This window comes from Rhincodon typus, chromosome 10, assembly GCF_021869965.1.
Source record: "Rhincodon typus isolate 14 chromosome 10, sRhiTyp1.1, whole genome shotgun sequence".
In the NCBI taxonomy this organism is placed as follows: domain Eukaryota; kingdom Metazoa; phylum Chordata; class Chondrichthyes; order Orectolobiformes; family Rhincodontidae; genus Rhincodon; species Rhincodon typus.
Genome location: NC_063341.1, coordinates 30,280,213 through 30,298,797, shown reverse-complemented (window position 1 = coordinate 30,298,797; position 18,585 = coordinate 30,280,213). Strand labels below are relative to the sequence as shown.

Sequence of the window (18,585 nt, the reverse complement as noted above, 5' to 3'; positions counted from 1 at the left end):
TTTTTTATAATAATTTTTATAATTATTATTTCTGGATCAACTGATAAAACTACCAGATTGTCTGTCTGGTTAATTCAGCAGGTGATCATAAAACCTTACACAAGCAAACAAATTAAGCTTTCTTCCACTACCTTAAAATCCTGCCTCTTCTGAAGCATATCGGACTCAAAATATTAACACACTGTGTCCACGTGTGGCCAGACCTGCTGCGTTTTTCCAATACTGTTTGATTTCAGATCTCCAGCATCCACAATACTTGTTTCATGAGACTCAAAAGATTTTGGTAAGAGCAATCAGTTTAACACAGCCTTAGCAGTTGCTTACGTGGAATATACAAATCAACATTAGATGGCATTCACTAGCAGAGATCCTAACATCTTTATTAAAAGCATACACCAAATTAAAACGGTGGGTCCTATGTGCAGCAAGAATGGAGGTGGTTTAATTAAATATGTAATTTGACAGTTCAAATATTTTAGTGTACAAAATAAAGCCAATACATAGAATCTGATATTATACCCATGAGATTGTTACATGTTTAAAAATCAAATTTTAAAAGCAGAAACATTAGCATATGGTTATAATCTCTATGAAAGTACAGTTTCAAATCTTATAAATCTGTTTCCTCAAAAGTATTGTGGTACATTCCAAACCATTTCTGGCTATATAGCAGTTTATTGTTTAATGTTTTTAAAAACCCTTAATTCCTCATTTTATATTTTTTGGTGCAAACCGTATTTAAATTGTTAGCTCTGGAAAAACAAGAAACATCGAATACCAGAAAACTAAGAGCAAGAGTGGTCATTGGATGACCAATGAACCTTAACTGGATGTGGTAGGATGCCAGAACTTTGTTCTGTGGCTTAGTTGAGAGAGCATTTAGCTCTCTCCTGCATGTTACACTCACTATTTAGCATAAGTATTTCTATATTGTAATGTCACCAAGTTGGCAATTTATTTTTAAGATGTAATTAGTACGGTTCCTGGCATACTCTCTTACACTCCCCATTGAAAAAGTGCTTGTTCCCCTGGCATAATGGTAGTGGGAAGGTTGACAATATAATTTTGTTGTTGCATGATCAGAATGTCTCACGGATATCCAGTTTGCATGGCTCTCAGTTCTGAACATTTCCCTATTTTCATATGATGGTAGTGCTATGCTGCACTTTGGGAAAATGTTCTCTCTGGAGACAGAACTTTACCTCCCCAATTTGTGTCAAGTCTATTTCTGCATCAGTCAATCTATTCCTTGTCTAGGCTGTGGGGCAGCTCTCCCAATTTTAGTCATGCTCTCTTTACTGATAGTAAAAGAGAGCTCGTAGTGGCAGTTCATTGAATCCCTAGTGTGGAAAGAGCCACCCTATGCCCGTAAAGCCACATTTTTACCATGGCTAAGCCACTTAGACTGCACATCCCTGGACACTAGGGGGTCATTTAGCATGGCCAAGCTGCTTAACCTGCACATCTTTGGACTGGAGGAGGAAACTGGAGAACTCAGCAGATGCCCACACAGACATGGGGAGAAGATGCACACACCACATAATCAGCCAAGGCTGAAATTTAACCTGGGTCCCTGGCAGTGAGGCAGCTGCGCTAACTACTCAGCTACTGTACTGTCCTACAGTTCAGCTCACTATAACTTCTGCCTCCGACTTCATTCTAATCTTTTCATAGAGATTTATACAGCTGAGTATCTGACAAGGTCATTTTCAAGGAGAGGCAACAGAGAACCACAGAGCCAAAAGTATGGTGGCATATATAGCCTAGACAGGGCATCAGATTTCCTTGAAAAGGACATTGATTGGGTTTTCACTAAGGACCTAATAATTTTTCTTGTCACTATTGGCTCAATTTAAATGCCCAGCTGTTGTGACTACTCCACTACACACTATGAAACGGGTAGTTAGTGAAGTCCATTTAATTTTATTCTTCAATAACTTCAGGGATTGTACTTTTATTACTCCATCCAAGATGCTGTTGCAAACATCATTCATGGAAGAACAACTTTAGGTTAGTCTTAAGTTTGTCTTCATTCACTTCATGCAATTTAGCAATGTGTCCAAATGTACATTTTCAAATCTTTCCAGTCTTTACAGTATTCATAACTAAAAATGACTCAATCATTGTCTCTGCGCAAATGTCTTCTGCTTTGATCTTAAACAAGTAGACAAAACAGTTCAAATATGATCTTAGTTAGAGGATTACAGTTTGATTATGGCTTCCTATGATGATAATTCAATATTCTCCACTTTGATTTTCATCCTGCATTATTTAGACCTGTACAAGTTGTACTGGCTTTTTCCAATCCAATACTAACAAAATCAAAGCCATTGTGCTAAGTTTTAGTCAGTACACATCACCAATCCAACTCCTTGTTGCTCACACATCAGGTGACACTAATCACCAAGACTGTGCATTCACCTTAATCACATCAAGCTTGGCTTCTGCTGCAGCAGCCTGAAGTTTCCTGCATTAACTCCAGTTTGTCTGCAATTTTGATCTTAATGTTCGGAGTTTTGAATCTTGACTTTGATAAAGCCAATGGAGCTATAACAGTTTGTATATTCACATCAAAATTTTGCACTCAATTAATCTTGGGTTTGCCACTAGACTGGCTTTTAATTCCAGATCTTTTTAATATTAAACTCAAATGCCATTTTCCAAGCCCACATTTGGATTATCAGTCCCAATAAAAGTGACTAACATTTATGATTTAAAAAACCAGATTTTTTTTGGCAATGCCCTTTAGGGAAGGAAATGTGCCATCCAGCCTTTGTGATTCCAGACTCAGCATTCAAGGGCAAATTAGGCAGACCAGGGAGCCAAAAAGTAAGGCTCACAATGTCTCTGAAAGGAGGCCAGCAATATGTTGAAAGAGTCAATGCGGTGCCGAGTTGGAGGAACGCAGGTCAGGCAGCATCAGAGCACCCTTCATCAGTCCTGCTCCTCTGATGCTGCCTGACCTGTGTTTCTCCAGCTCCACACTGTATTGACTAACTCCAGCATCTGCCGTTCTTGCTATCTCCAATATGTTGAAAGACTTCAGTCCCAGAGCAACTGCAGAGCTCAGAAAAATGGTAGAAGACAGAACAAGTATGGTGCCCAAGTTTTTCCTGATGCCTCACTGGAGATGCTCCTGCTGGTGCTATGAGGCTGGATCTCACCATACCAAACAAACAGGTGTTTTACTTGTACCGATCCTCTCACCACTGGAGCCATACTTTGTAATCTGAAAGGGTAAATCAGTGATCTACCCAATGGAAAGTTTTTCAATCAATTCTCCATACCTACAAGAGGATTTTGTTCATTCATTCAAAATAAAAGGAAAGTACAATGTGACTAAATGAAGAGTGCATGAGATAATTTCTCATTTTGATCATGTTTATGAAAGGCAAACAAATCCTCTTGCCAAAGAATTCTCCAGCAGTAAGCAGCCGTGATGCTACACGTTTGCTCTTCTATAAATCACCAGAAGACTTCTGATAGTGCCATCATTCATGGTTTGCAACCTCATATCCCCTTTACCACTGTCTTTAAGGATCACTCATCAGCCTGAGTATCATGTATAACATTAAATCTTTAATGTGACTGAAGCCTAGAATAAGGTTGCCATGCAGCTGGCAGCAATACTGGCCACATCCATGGAATCCTTACTGTTGAGGACAGTCTGATTTCAACAGTCAGTACTGAATAGCCATACGTACAAAGCACCCCTTTGGCACAACAAGAGACAGTTAGGCTGCTACTAACATAGTTGTGGTGCATGTGTATGGTTGGCCAGTAATAATGTACACACATACATGCAGGAAAAAAAAAAGTGTACTCACTGCACAAAAAACAGCAAGAATTGGAGGCAATGTCCCATATATGGCATCGGCACTGGGAAGAATGGCATGCTATCGCATGGAGAACAGTACAGAGCCCAAGGCAGTAACTAGCCTAATAGATCAACAACAGCACAAACATATTGCTCATAAAGTTATCCAAGTGGAAGACACAATGATAAAGCACTTAATATAGGGGCAAGGTAATATTAGCTTACCAATCCTTCCCCTACACTAACAGGGAACAAATATCAGGCATAAATTGGTCTTTTAAACAAACTAGTGGGGTACAACAAGAATCAGTGCTAGGGTGCCAACTATTTACAACCTACATCAAATTTGCTAAATTTGTCAATGACACCAGTTAGGAAAGCAAGTTGTCAAGAGAAGGCAGACAGCCTGCAATGGTATAGAGACAGCTGAAATGGGTGGACAAAACATTGGAAGATGAAGTATAACGTGGGAAATGTGCATTTGCCCACTTTGGCAGGAAGAACAAAAAAAAGCAGAGATTACAAACAGACTCCAGAGCTCAAACGCAGAGGGATCTGCGTATCCTGGTACTTGAATGACAGTTTGAAATACATCAAATTAGTGGGACTGCAAATGGAATATTATCATTTACTGCAAAAGAAAAGGGGAATTTTACTGCACATGTACAGGGCCAATGGTAAGGCCACTTTTGGAGTACTGTGTACAATTTTAGTCACCTTGTTTAATAAAAGAATATATTAGAAGCAGTTCAGGGGAGGTTTACTCAACTCATTCCTGTGATGAGGGCTTATGAAGATAGCTTGAACAGATTCCACTTAAAGTCTTTGGAGTTTAAAACAAAGAAAAGTGATCTTATTGAAACATAATCGTAAGGGTTCTGATAGGGTCAATAACAGGAGGATGTGTCTGTTTGTGGAGGTGATATATTCTTAATCAAAATTAAGAATAAAAGGATCTGCCATTTGAGATTAGGAGAGCTTTTATTTCTGTGTAGTTGTGTGTGGAATTCTCTTCCCCAGAAAACAGTGAAGGGTGTGGGGAACTGAATTCATTCAATGGTGAGTTAGACAGATTTTTGTTAGACAAGAGTGTCAAGGGTTGTGTATACCAAACAGAAAAATTCAGTCGAGATCACAATCAGATCAGTCATAATCGTGTTGAATAGCAGAGCAGGCCTGAGGGGCAAATAGCTTTCTCTTATGTTCCATGTTCCACCCATCTCTCTCAGCCTCAGCGAATGTTGGAATTCACATTGCCAGAGAGTATGGGTGAGAATGACAAGGCCAATGGCCAAGAACAGCCTTCCACCCGAGGGTGCAGCAAATAGCATTCTCCCACACTCCCCATTGACATAAGGTTATTTGCACAAAAGGAGCAAAGGGGTCATACTTGAGCATGTCAGTGCTGTGCTTACTGGATTATGTGGAGGTGTACAAATTATGGGCACCCAGAGGACTGATGGACTTTTGTTTTGGAGGGGAGTCAGGTGTTGGCATGGCGATGCAGAGTTTCAGATTGATGACATGTCCGTGGCATCAACGGCTACAGATGCTAGCCCTACAGTGAGAGGTATAGGAACATCTGGCAGAACTTCTAAAGGGTATCCACACCCATACAAAGAAGGTAGAGAGGTCTATCAGAACCGCAAATGCAGCCAATTCTCAGGCTTCGAGATAGTAAGAACTGCCGATGCTGGAGTCAGAGATAACACAGTGTGGAGCTGGAGGGACACAGTAGGCTTTCAGTAACTAGTCCTCATCACCCAGTCATGGATCAAAAAGGTACCCACGAGACCAGAAAAAAATAAAACAGCCACCTGGGAATGTCTTGGTAACGGTGAAGCCAGCTTTTCAGAATCCTAAACAGATCTGAAGGAACCAATAGCTCTAGTCACAGACCACTTGTACATTTAGCAACAGAAAGGATAAAACTTGTTCAATGTTTGTGCCCGTTCTGCAGGAATCTTTATGGCAGTTGATGATCACTCTACCTGGAGAATACAGCAATAATCCTAAATCATACAACTCTCTGCACCTTGCTGGATTAGTGAGAAATGCCAGTTTGGTCAACACTCAAAGATGTCCATGTTGACCATTTTGATTCAACAATGATCTGCAAACAGGTTTCACAGCTATCTCAGGATGACCCCTAGAATTATCCTGTTTTGCTGAAATTCAGCACCACAAGCAATGGGTCTTTACTATTTCCTCAGAGCTCAGCTCCTCCTCCACTATAACATACAGTTCAGTGACCAGCCCCCTTTGTGAGGCAGTGTTCAGCAACAGTTCTACTCCAACATTTGCAGGAAGCTGAGCCTGATTGTACACTGTCGATGGACAATACCTCTCTGTGCTCTCCCCCTTGTAGGGTTCCTTTGAATTTTGCAGCCCTGGTCTTAGTAACTGTAGTCTACCTCTGACGCATGGCCTCAGTAGAGGTCACATATCCTGATGGCAATGAAGTTGTTCAAATTACTGCACTCTCAATCTCAAGGTCTCCCACCCGTTCCTACACTGCAAGTGTGGCAAGTTATAAAATGATACCCAATGCCTTTGCCTTCCTTGCTTAGCTAGTTTCCAGATCGCTACAACTGTTTACTCACACCTCTCCATGGTGTCCTACTGACAGACCTTCCAATTTCACATAATTGGTAGTACTCTGAACTCTGGTTGCTCTGCTAGGCTCCCAGAATTATAAAAGGCTATTGAAATTGATGTTAATTACTGCAATTACTTTCCTTTCACCTTTAAATGTCTTTACCCACCAGCCTGGCTGCCTCTAAGAATATGGACTATTGGTGAAAACATGCTCCATGCCATTTACCACCATCTTAAATCCCAGTCATTCTCCACTGAGCTGATTAAATTCCACCTGTAGCTTATCCTGCAAACCGCATCCTTTTGCTTATTGGTCAGAGTCTCTGCTGCAATCACTGCATTCCATTGTTGTTAATAATCTATTGAACAGAATATTGAGACAAATTGCAATCTGTAATCAAAGCAAGTTACCAATGGCCTGGATTGTTAACCATTATTACAGACTGTTTAAATGGGCCAAAAGGTGGTGAACACAGAGCCAAAAGATGACATTGGTTTAAAATGGGCCACAAAAAGTTTACAAAGATGGGATAGAGTCATATACCAACTTTCCTTAAGCCACGAATATTGCTAAAACTGTGACCTGGAAGACCTTTTGAAAGTTTTGATACCCCTTTAAAGAATGCTAGGCAAATTAAGATAGACATCCTACTTCCCTTCCTCTGAAGCTAAGTTGCACCACTCCCAGCTTATTCTCCCTTTGGCATTACAACTTACACTCCAACAAAATTCCTGAAATCAGCAGCAACATCACAAGCCAGAACATGCCAGTGTCTGAAATATAGGTCCCAAATATGATCTTTTTGCTAATACTGCCTGATCTAACACTCACCCATGACAGCAATCTGTCCACCAATGTGTACGCGTACACACAGAATTACACACCCAGTTATGAAACTTTAAATATCTCAACAGCCCCAGCGACAATCATAGACTCTACAAAATTTGTACATATTAGAGAACATTTAGCCGCTTGACAAAAGATTGCTCTTCTTGGATATTCCTTCACCATTCTCTTCAAATTCAGGATGGGATTCTAGTCGAGTTATTTTATCTTGATTAATGGCAGAGACTAGTACACAGCAACACAAAAGTTGGAGTACTAACTCGAACAGTCCATGTCGAATTCATCTGTCTGTGCCACTACCAAATCAAATAATCACATTATTATGAAATAAAAGCTAATGGTGCAAGGAGGATAATACATTGGCTGGCTAACAGATGCCGAATGGGTGTAAACTGGTTTCTCTCAGCTTGGCAAGATGCAGTGGGTGGTGTGCCATAGGGTACTGGGACTTCAAAATGACTTCAACGAAGCGACAAAGCATAGCTGACAAATCTACTGATGACAAACAGGTACGAAAGTAATTTGTTACAAAGTAAAGGGACACGAGAGTTACAAAAAGATGTTGACAAGATAAGCAAATGGGCAGAGATGTGGCAAATGGAGCATAATGCGAAAAAAAATGTAACGCCATTTTGGTAAGGAGGCTAAAGAAACATACCGTCTAAATGGTGAGAGATTTCAAAGATCCGAGATGCAGAAGCATCTGGGTGTGTCGAGCCCGAATTGCAAAAGTTTAGCATGAAGATACAGCAAGCAATTAGGAAAGCTCCTAGAATGACAGTCATTCCTCCACATGCGTGAGAGCTCCATTACTGAGCTCCCGTGAATGATGACATTCAAGATTGCAAAGACCATTAAAAATACAGGTTAAAATAAGTTAAAAATTGCAAGTTTACCTGTGGATGTTGAATTTTGTTTCTCCTTACTTTTTGGCATGGGTAAGCAAATTCATGAGTCTAGAACTTGTGGATATAGAGGATTTACTGTATTGAGCAGCAAAATTAATGCAGACATAGGACGCTATCCTTCAGTTATACAGGGCATTGGTCAGACCGCATCTGATGTACTGTCTACAGTAATGGAAGTAGTTCAGAGAAAGCATACTAAACTAATAACTAGGATGGGTGAGTTGTCTCAGAAGGAAGTGTTGGACAGGCTTGAATCTACTAGAATTTAAAAGAGAGAGACAACTTGATGGAATTGTCAAAAATCTGTGGAGACCTTGACAGGGTAGATGTGAAGAGGATTCTTCCTCTTATAGGGAAATCAAACACTAAAATCACAGGTTGCCTTTTTGAAAGAGTAATTAGGCAAAAACTATTTCCTCGGAGGACCGCCAGTCTTTGGAACGTTCCCTTCTTGAAAAGATGGTGGAAGCAAAGTCCTTAAATATTTTTAAGGCAGAATATACAAGTTCTTGTAAAGGGATTTGAAGGTTCAGGGATAACTGGAAATGTGAATCTTTGATTAGTCAGGTCAGTTATGGTCTTATTGAATGGTGAAGGGGCTTAAAATGGCCTACTCCTGCCCTTAATTTGTATGTTCCTAATTGAAACTTAAAAGCACCCTCCAGATTATATTCAACCTTATACAAGAAAACAAAACACTGAACCTACTGCTAATCTCTCCGGGTTTACCTGCTTCAATCCCTAAGCAAAAAAACTGACTTCCCAGATTCAGGTGTGTGCTATGGAATGCCCTAACAAAAAGTAGATTAGTTTAACACGTTACAATCTCCTCCCTACTTTTCTGGCATTAGATGTGAAAGATTTAAAGTAGTAATGTAATTTTTTTTAAAAGTCATATTGATAACTTGTATTAATTGATATAATCATCCATTGCTGGAACAGAATGGTAGCCAGTAATAGTAAGCAATCCTGAATATAACCATGTCTGTTTCGTAAAAGCCCCATAGAAACTAACCCAGTCAGCTCAATCATGATACCTTCATGGACTCAAGTACTGTCCCATTTATGTTGTAGCACTATAATATTAAAGATAATACCTTGGGTATCTGGAGCCAGTACCAGCTTTCAGTCTAAAGCTACTAAAATCACAAAATTCACCTTGCAAGAAAAAAATCTAAAAAGAACAAAGAAAAACAGAAAAGTGATTAAGACTTTTACTTTGTTTACTATTCAAAAAGAAAACAGGGAAGTAAACCACAGTTTATGATTCAAGTGTAGTGAAATGCACTCCTGCTTTTCCCTGGTAAAAGTTAGAAACTTTTTTTAAAACTAGGACTATACCACCACAGTCCCTAAGTAATTGTAATTCACATACCATATTAAATCAAAACAGAAATACATGAATCAGATTAAAAATTACTTCATAGTATAATCATCCCATCAATAAAACAAGAACCTTCAAAGCAGCCAAAAAAACAAAGTATTTTAAATTTTAAGTGCGATATGATGTATTACACACAACAAAACCCTAACATTTTTGCTTTGGTCAGTGGGAGCAGGCCATACTGCAACGTGTAAATAAATGAAGACAACTACATCAAATAAATGTCAGTTAGTGCAGTCAGACAACAAGTGGTTCATCCATGGTAAAAAGCTAATTCCCATATACATTAAAAACATTCCACATATGCAAACAAATCTGTAAAAAGTGCAATTCAATAACTAAACTGTAGAGGTGTACCTGATGTGAAATTATTGGAGAGAAAGATAGCTGGGGGGAGGCAAAGTAATTCAATGTTTTCCCCATGACCATCTTCCTTCCCTCCTACCAAAAATCTTAATACATCCTAATGTGAAACATTTAAGTGTGATTAAGCGGAAAACTCTACAATTCTTCTTGCACATTCAATGAAGACTGATCAAGAGAAGTTAAAACTGGTCCCACTCTGCCATAACCATAAAAATTTGAAACCAGATTGTGCAGCTGCCTTCAAAACAATGGGAGGTCAAGATTGCCTTTAGCAGGCATGAATCAAAATGCATGGTAATGTGAAGGTGGGAGGGGGAAGGGATGTAGGTGATGAGGGAAGTAGGGGAACCAGATTAAAAATCCTATTTTAACATAAAAACTTAAGGAAACCATTTAAAAATATTGTTTTAAAAAAAATCAACTTTTTCTCAACAGAAAATGCATCAAAGGGCAGTTTCACATTTAAAAGTATGTTCCAGCATTAAGCAAAAGGAAACAGCAGCAAAAACAACACAGCAATAAGTCAAAATATCCTCTTTTTTTTGTAATAGGAATCAGCATAATGACCACCAAGGCCCTGCGAGTGCTGCCCAACGTAGCCTCCATCTGGACTCACTTCAGGGGAAGGCAGGAGGTAGGAAGATGCACGTTTCTGACCAGTCACTGGAGACTTAAGGAAAATATGAACAGTTTATTCTCTGATCAGGGTTAAAAAAAAAATTGTACCTTAAAATTAGCTTCTATTAAACAACAGTATAAAAATTACCGCGGTGCTAGAAATCTTGAATAAAAACAAGGAAATGCTAGAAATACTCAGCAGGTCTGGCAATATCTGTGGTTAAGGAGAACAGTTATAGTAACTGTTTCTTTCTCCAGAGATGCTGCAGAGTATTTCTAGCATTTACCAATTCTTTTAAAACAGTCATTGCTATTAGAATCACTCAATTCCTTCAATGGAAAACCAGAATATTCTCCAATGGCATAACACTGCATTTCACCAGCAAAATGAGCCATACAGCACAGTAAATTTTTAGTTGAGTGTTCTGGTCTCTGCTGAATTAACTCAACAGCAGTACAGTTGATCACCACTCTGAATAGAAAAAGGAAAGATATGCATTTCAAAATTGTCTGCCAACGTGATGTATTTCAATGTTGCGTGTCAGAAAGGTCTTGGTGCAGCCCTCTTTTGTGACTCAAATACCCTACTCCTCAAAGGGCACAATCATCAAATTTCTAACACTTACTGCAGTTCATTTACCTCCATACCTCCTTCACAATTGTCTCATCGATAAGCCAGACATAACAAGCTGCCTCAAACTGAGCTGCGATTTCTGCACTTACGTTACAACACGAGGAAAGGAGGGAGGGAGGAAAGAGACAAGGCAGGGGTGTGACAGAGTTGGGGGAGATGGGCTTGATCGCATCTATAGTTTTGACTTCATTGTCCCATTCAATTCCTGATCAGGAGTTCACATCTGGCCTTAGGATTTCCTCAGCTCCAAATACCCTTTCTGGGTTCTAATCCAAACACTTCTGGTCTGGAGCTTTCATTAAAATCTTTACATGGAGGTTAACCCATTTCTCAAATTTTCTGAGCATTCTCCATTAAAAAAATCTTTGCATAAGTAACTTCAAAAAGGACTTTAGTGAACGGAACACAAGTTTTTCAATCAATGCGGTCTTCCCCCCCACTCAAGCTAAAGCAAAATTCCTAAAATGAAAGTAGCTACTATTTCAGAAATTTATTCTGTCCACTTGTAAAAATCTTACAACGCAAACAAATTCCCCCCATCCTACTCAGGAATTCCCTCTCATGCTGGTTTACAAAAAACAACATAGCTCCAGAACCACTGACAATGACAATCATTAGCCCCTACATAAATAGGCCAAAACCCATGCCATTAGTTCAAAACCCAAAAACTCTTAAAATAAATGATTAAAAAAATGATTAAAAATAAATCACACCTTAGTTCATAAATGAAAGATCATAAATCTGAAGTAATCTGTTTCTTTATTCAAACTGCGATTTTTTTTTTTTTAAATTTCTAGGATGCGCAATATCTTTCTTTGGTTTTGACATGCTTCCTGCAAAATGACCCACAGTATTTTGCCGAACAGCATTCAACTGTGGCTTAGTGTATCAGCTTGTAAACTTTTTTTAAACTACTACTTAACCCATGCTCAGTCTTTAACTAAAATTCTGTCCATCTTTTGTTGGTTTACCTACAATGAATTACATATTTCAGCACTTAAGCCAGTATGCTTTTCACACTCGTCATTATTCCAAAATCCACTTTATTCTTCACACTAAAAAACATCTACTACCTGTGCACCCACATTTATATTTGTTTCGAATATGTTCCAGCCCTTCTGTTCGTCAACCTTCCTATTTCTATGTAGTTGTTATATTAAGAGTGCACACCCCATGCTAAATCTTTTTTCAATGCCAATAACGGGAACTACATTTCAACACATTTCTGTTGACCTTTGTCTCGCATTTACCCACTTTCTCTTTTCATCCCGAATCCAACTATTAACAACCATTAGCCACCAAGACAGACAACCAATTCTCACTGGTCTCACTACATATGGACAATGAGGGACACGAATTCGACTGGGACAACACACCCATAATCAGACAAGTCCAACAGAGACATGCCAGTGAATTCCTAGAGGCCTGGTATTCTAACCGGAACTCTATCAACAAACTCATTGAATTGGACCCTGTATACAAACCACTGAGAAACAGAACCAGAAGTGGTACTAAATACCCCAACAAACTGAGGTATATAAATAACAAGTGGGACAGAACACTGACACTTCACTGGAGGCAAACTTGACGATGTTAGCTAGCAGGGTGACCAAACATTTGTAACCAAACCTACCAGCTCGGCGAGCATGTCTACAACCTTATTAATAACTATTACACAGTTCAGTTTTAAATCATTTATTCATGTAATTAAAATAATTTCATTTCTCAGAAGTAAATTAAGTCGTACATTCATACAGGACCAGAGACATGCCGATTCATCCTTGTATGTCCCCTAAAAGACACTAACTACTTTAAATAGCTGTTTTGCATTTACCTCAGGCTGGATAATAATTACCCGTAATTATTGCCTTATCCTTCTTGAATCATCTGCCCATTTTTCCATAGACTTTAACATCCTGCCTAATTTAACGTCCACTGTCCAATGGCCTCCTTTAGAAAATTTTACAATGTCTCTCTTTTTTAAAAAAAATTTTAGCCCTAAGGATTGGATTGATCCAATCAAGGAAATTCACAAATTCAAGCACTCTGATTGTTTATCTAATCAAATTCTATCATACTATCCCACACCCTTTCCCAACCTTCCAACTCTCACTTTTTTTGAGAACGTTAAAACCAGAAATACCAAATTCACACTTCCAAAATTAAAACAATGTCTCTTTGCTAACTACTATATAAACACAAGATATCTCAATTGCTCAGGTGGCTAATTTTTAGCAATCTTACCCATTTACATCTTTCTTCCTTGAAAAGTGATCCTACTTTTCACAGGATCATAAAGAGGCCACTCAGTCCATCGAGTCTGCACCGAACCTCCAAAGACAGTCCCAGTCCCCAGCCTATCCCCTCCACCATCACCATCTTCAAGTCAATTTTGTATCCAAGTGGCTAGCTCCCCCAGATCCCATGTGATCTAACCAGTTTACCATGCAGATTCTTGTCAAACACTTCATGGACAATGTCTACTGCTCTGCCATCAGTCGTCTTCGTCTCCTCTTCAAAATACTCAATCCAGTTGGCAAGACATGATTTCTCACACACAAAGCCATTTGTTCCTCAACTTCCGACTCTGGTAGTCTATAATAAAAACCTAACAACGTGGCCACTGCTTTTTTGATTCCTAAGTTCTATCGACAAAGCTTAATTCGATGCCACCACGAAGATATCATGTCTCTTTATCACAATAAATTACTCCTTAACTAATAATGCAATCCTCCTTTACCCCTTTCTGTCTTGCCTTAAGATTCTACATCCCAAAATGTTGAGCTGCCAATCCAGCCTTCCCTCAACTACAACTGTGATGGCTACTATATCACACTTCCACATGTCAATCATTGCCCTTACCTTGTCCATTTTTTCCTGTGAAATTTCTGGCATTAAAGACCATCCCAGCCTTGCCTCACTCCCTTGAAAATCAACACAGCTACATTCCCTCTGACTTGATTGTTTTACTGTACGATTCAGCGCCCTTATTCTGTTAACTGTGTCCTCTCCTCCTGCCAAATTAGTTTAAACTTCTCCCAACAGCACTAGCAAACTGTCTCACAAGAATATTAGTCCCACTCTAGTTCAAATGTAGGCTGCACTGCTTGTACAAGTCCCACCTTCCCCGGAAGTGGTCCTAGCGATCCCAGAATCCAAAACATTTCCATGTACACCAACTGTTAAACTGTGCACCTATGTGCACTATTCTCTCATTTCTGTGCTTGCTAGTCACGAGGTGATTAGAGTAATCCAGAAATTATGACCCAAGAGGTTTTGCTTTTTGGTCTAATGCCTAGATCCCTGTATTCTTGATGCAAGACCTCATCCCTCTTTCTACCTATGTAATTGGTACCAACACATACCACGACCTCTGCCTTATTGTCCTCCCACTTCAGGGTGCCCTGAAGACAGTGACATCCCAGGCCCTATCAACAGACAGGCAACACCATCCTCAAGTCACACTAATGTACACTGGCTCCAACTATTCTACTGATGTCACACAATAAGTAAGTAGGTGGCGATAAGGAGTTTCTGCTCTAGCTTTTGGAGGGACCAGACACGTCTACTAGGTCCTAGCATTGTGCCTGAACGGATATTCTTGTTCTTATTATTATCACACAATAAGTCATCTTGTTATCCAAGATCAGTGTCTCTTCTGTAAATACACACAGACAGTATATCCTTTGCCTTTGTTCATTAGATTGGTCCAATGATGGCAGTGAACTACCTCAAACAACAATTACACAGCCCCCACAGTGGTATGGGTAGCAAATACATCAAGGTACCAAGAGTGATCATCTGGGAAAATAACTGACTCATCCATCATGTCCCTTGCCTTGCAATGACAAGACACATTCACAGCTGCAAAAGCATCTGTTATTCCTTGAATTAAGGAATGCTCCACCACAGCACTTCAATGGAGCAAACAGGTGGCAAACAAATGGCCAAGTGCTGCAGTTTTAAACGCATGGTTTCCCTCAACTGGTTATCATTAAGCTACTCAGGCTAAATACTGAATATCTATGAAGGAAGAACACAGTATCTCTTTCTCTGGTTTTCCTTTTCTATCCCAATGGATAACAAATATTTCCCTTCCTCATGAACATTGACTGCTGAATAACTAACTCTTATTTGCATGCAAATGTTGCCAGTGTGCTTGAAGCTTTGACATAAAGTTTCAACAGGAGCAGACACAGACCCCAAACCTGTTACAGAGATAGTAGGAACTGCCGATGCTGGAGAATCTGAGATAACACGGTGTAGAGCTGGATGAACACAGTAGGCCAAGCAGCATCAGAGGAGCAGGAAAGCTGATGTTTCGGGTCGAGACCCTTCTTCAGAAATGGGGGAGGGGAAGGGGATTGGGGTTCTGAAATAAATAGGGAGAGGTGGGGGAGGCGGAAAGAAGATGGATAAAAGGAGAAGATAGGTGGAAGGAGACAGACAGGTCAAAGAGGCGGGGTTGGAGCCAGTAAAGGTGAGTGTAGGTGGGGAGTTGGGGGGGATAGGTCAGTCCAGGGAAGACGGACAGGTCAAGGAGGCAGGATGAGGTTAGTGGGTAGGAGATGGGGGTGGGGCTTGAGGTGGGAGGAATGGTTAGGGAGGCGGGGATGAGCTGGGCTGGTTCTGGGATGCGGTCAGGGGAGGGGAGATTTTGAAGCTTGTGAAGTCCACATTGATACCCTTGGGCTGCAGGGTTCCCAAGCGAAATATGAGATGCTGTTCCTGCAGCTTTCGGGTGGCATCATTGTGGCAATGCAGGAGGCCCAGGATGGACACGTCGTCCAAGGAGTGGGAGGGGGAGTTGAAATGGTTCGGGACTGGGAGGTGCAGTTGTTTAGTGCGAACCGAGAGTAGGTGTTCCGCAAAGCGGTCCCCAAGCCAGAAGGACCACTCTCTCCGTGACTCCCTTTGTCCGCTCCACACCCGGCACTTTTCCCTGCAACCGGAGCAACCTGTCCCTACACCGCCCCCCTCACCCCCATCCCAGGCCCTAAGAAGACCTTCCACATCAAACAGATGTTCACCTGCACATCTGCTAATGTGGTATACTGCATCCGCTGTTCCCGTTGTGGCCTCCTCTACATCGGGGAAACCAAGCGGAGGCTTGGGGACCGCTTTGCAGAACACCTACGCTCGGTTCGCAGTAAACAACTGCACTTCCCAGTCGCGAACCATTTCAACTCCCCCTCCCACTCCTTGGACGACGTGTCCATCCTGGGCCTCCTGCATTGCCACAATGATGCCACCCGAAAGCTGCAGGAACAGCATCTCATATTCCACTTGGGAACCCTGCAGCCCCAGGGTATCAACGTGGACTTCACAAGCTTCAAAATCTTCCCTCCCCCGACCGCATCCCAAAACCAGCCCAGCTCGTCCCCGCCTCCCTAACCATTCCTCCCAACTCAAGCCCCACTCCCATCTCCTACCCACTAACCTCATCCTGCCTCCTTGACCTGTCCATCTTCCCTGGACCGACCTATCCCCTCCCCAACTCCCCACCTACACTCACCTTTACTGGCTCCAACCCCGCCTCTTTGACCTGTCTGTCTCCTCTCCACCTATCTTCTCCTTTTATCCGCCTCCCCCACCTCTCCCTATTTATTTCAGAATCCCAATCTCCTTCCCCTCCCCCATTTCTGAAGAAGGGTCTCGACCCAAAACGTCAGCTTTCCTGCTCCTCTGATGCTGCTTGGCCTGCTGTGTTCATCCAGCTCTACACCGTGTTATCACAGACCCCAAATCTTCCGTTTTTCCAACTGGACCACTGATGCAAGACTATTGAACAAGAGCAGTCCAGCACTGGAGTGCATTGTCATAAAAACTACACTTAAAAACAACAGCAATAGCAGCCATATTCCAGGGAGTAAAATGCTTAAGCATTGCAGAACCACTTCGACAGCTGAGTAATGAGAGTTGGGTTGTTAACCAGTGCGAATGATGTGAGGAGGGAGGGTCAGAGATAGATCGAGATCTAGCAGTTAAATGGGGATGACTTGGTGATCAGAGTACAAGGTTTGAGGAAGGGTAGGGTGGGAGGAGCATTGGTAGGGCAGACTTGAAATGTGATATGGGCCAGTGTCACCATAGCCCTCCCATTTTCTGCAGGTATTCTATAACATCAACTTCAACTGCTTCTCTAATCTCATCCCCACACTATTTTCAACCAGTGATCCTCAGAGAAACCGAAATACGTATTTCCTGTCTAATCTACCTTTTACCTGTTGCCCTTGAACTGCTGGCATTCAAAACACATGGAGGTGGTGGGCAAAATTGTCACTGGAAGTCCCCAAGTCACCCACAAAAATTCCCTCATGGGGTGACCAGAGAAAAATCATCCCCATATATGGAATGAAAGGAAGTGGTGAGGAGCCACTCCTTCAAACAACAGTTGGATCTCTCTTGGCTTGTTGGCAATAGCTTCACCAATGACAAACTGGGGAAGAAACAACTTATGAATGGAGATGCCAGTGAGCAGTTCAGGAAGTAGCACTGGCATTCAAGGTCAGCACTTGCTGCCCATCCTAAGTGCCATTGAATGAAGTAGCTCATTAGGACTGTTCCAGAGGAAAGTTAAGACTCCATGTTTACCCACATTGTTGCGGAACTGGAGGCAAGAGTAGGCTAGACCAAATATGAATGGTAGATTTCCTTCACTAATCAATAAATACTTCTCGTCCTGAAAGCATTATGAACTGATGACATAACTAATCGGCAAACCTTTGCCCCCTGCTAAAACTCCCCCTATACACACACAAAGACCAAAAATAAGGGTGTTACAGGAGAGGGAAAGACTGGGAAGGCAGTTCAATGTCCTTGATAACAGGGTTGACAGTAATGATGCTTTTGGCTTATCAGGACATACTGCTCCTTTCTTCTGAAGGTACTTTCAAACTTTCAATTGCTTGCAGGAGGCACAGAGTAACTGGCTCACACTGATAAAGTCTCTGACTTATTGATTTAAAAACAACAGCTTCCAGCAATTATCAAGGGGAAATAAACTGCTATTCTTCATGCTGGAGTCTTTTTTTTAAAACTGCAAAGTATAGCACCTTAATTTCTCAAGGTTTGATGGCTTCTGACCAAAACTTCACACCCACAAGCTGTTCAGCCACAAGGGAGTCAGTCGAAACTAGTTGTTGGCAGGCAGGCAGGCACCTTTGACAGACAACCTGTCACCATTCCGAAGAAATCAGCTAGCAACTCGTTACCGACTCAATCTCCTTTGGCAGACATCCCATGGCTCCAGCACATCTGCAGTCCTGACCCCACTGCTTGAACCAGGAACAGTATAAATACCACTTAGAAGTAAATTACCTGACATTCATTGTAAGAAGTGCAGTAATTCTTTCCAGTTTTTAAACCAATCCTTTTCCCATTTTAGTCTACAATCAAAACTATAGAAGAAAA

The 18,585-nt window shown here is 41.1% G+C and overlaps 1 protein-coding gene across 8 annotated transcripts in view; it reads right to left on the bottom strand.

Moving 5' to 3' along the window:
- Nucleotides 1-18,585, bottom strand: part of raver2 (ribonucleoprotein, PTB-binding 2) — a 108,376-nt gene that overhangs the window by 9,102 nt on the left and 80,689 nt on the right. For 6 of the 8 annotated variants that reach the window (XM_048601727.1, XM_048601730.1, XM_048601731.1 and 3 more), the window contains one exon: nucleotides 8,598-10,590. The exons of 1 other annotated variant lie outside the window; for it this stretch is intronic. In XM_048601727.1, coding sequence (XP_048457684.1) covers nucleotides 10,444-10,590 — 147 coding nt within the window. In that variant the 3' untranslated portion in view covers nucleotides 8,598-10,443. Of the gene's footprint in view, nucleotides 1-8,597; nucleotides 10,591-18,585 lie in introns of those variants that run through there. One more of the 8 variants, XR_007263015.1, reaches the window with a different exon arrangement.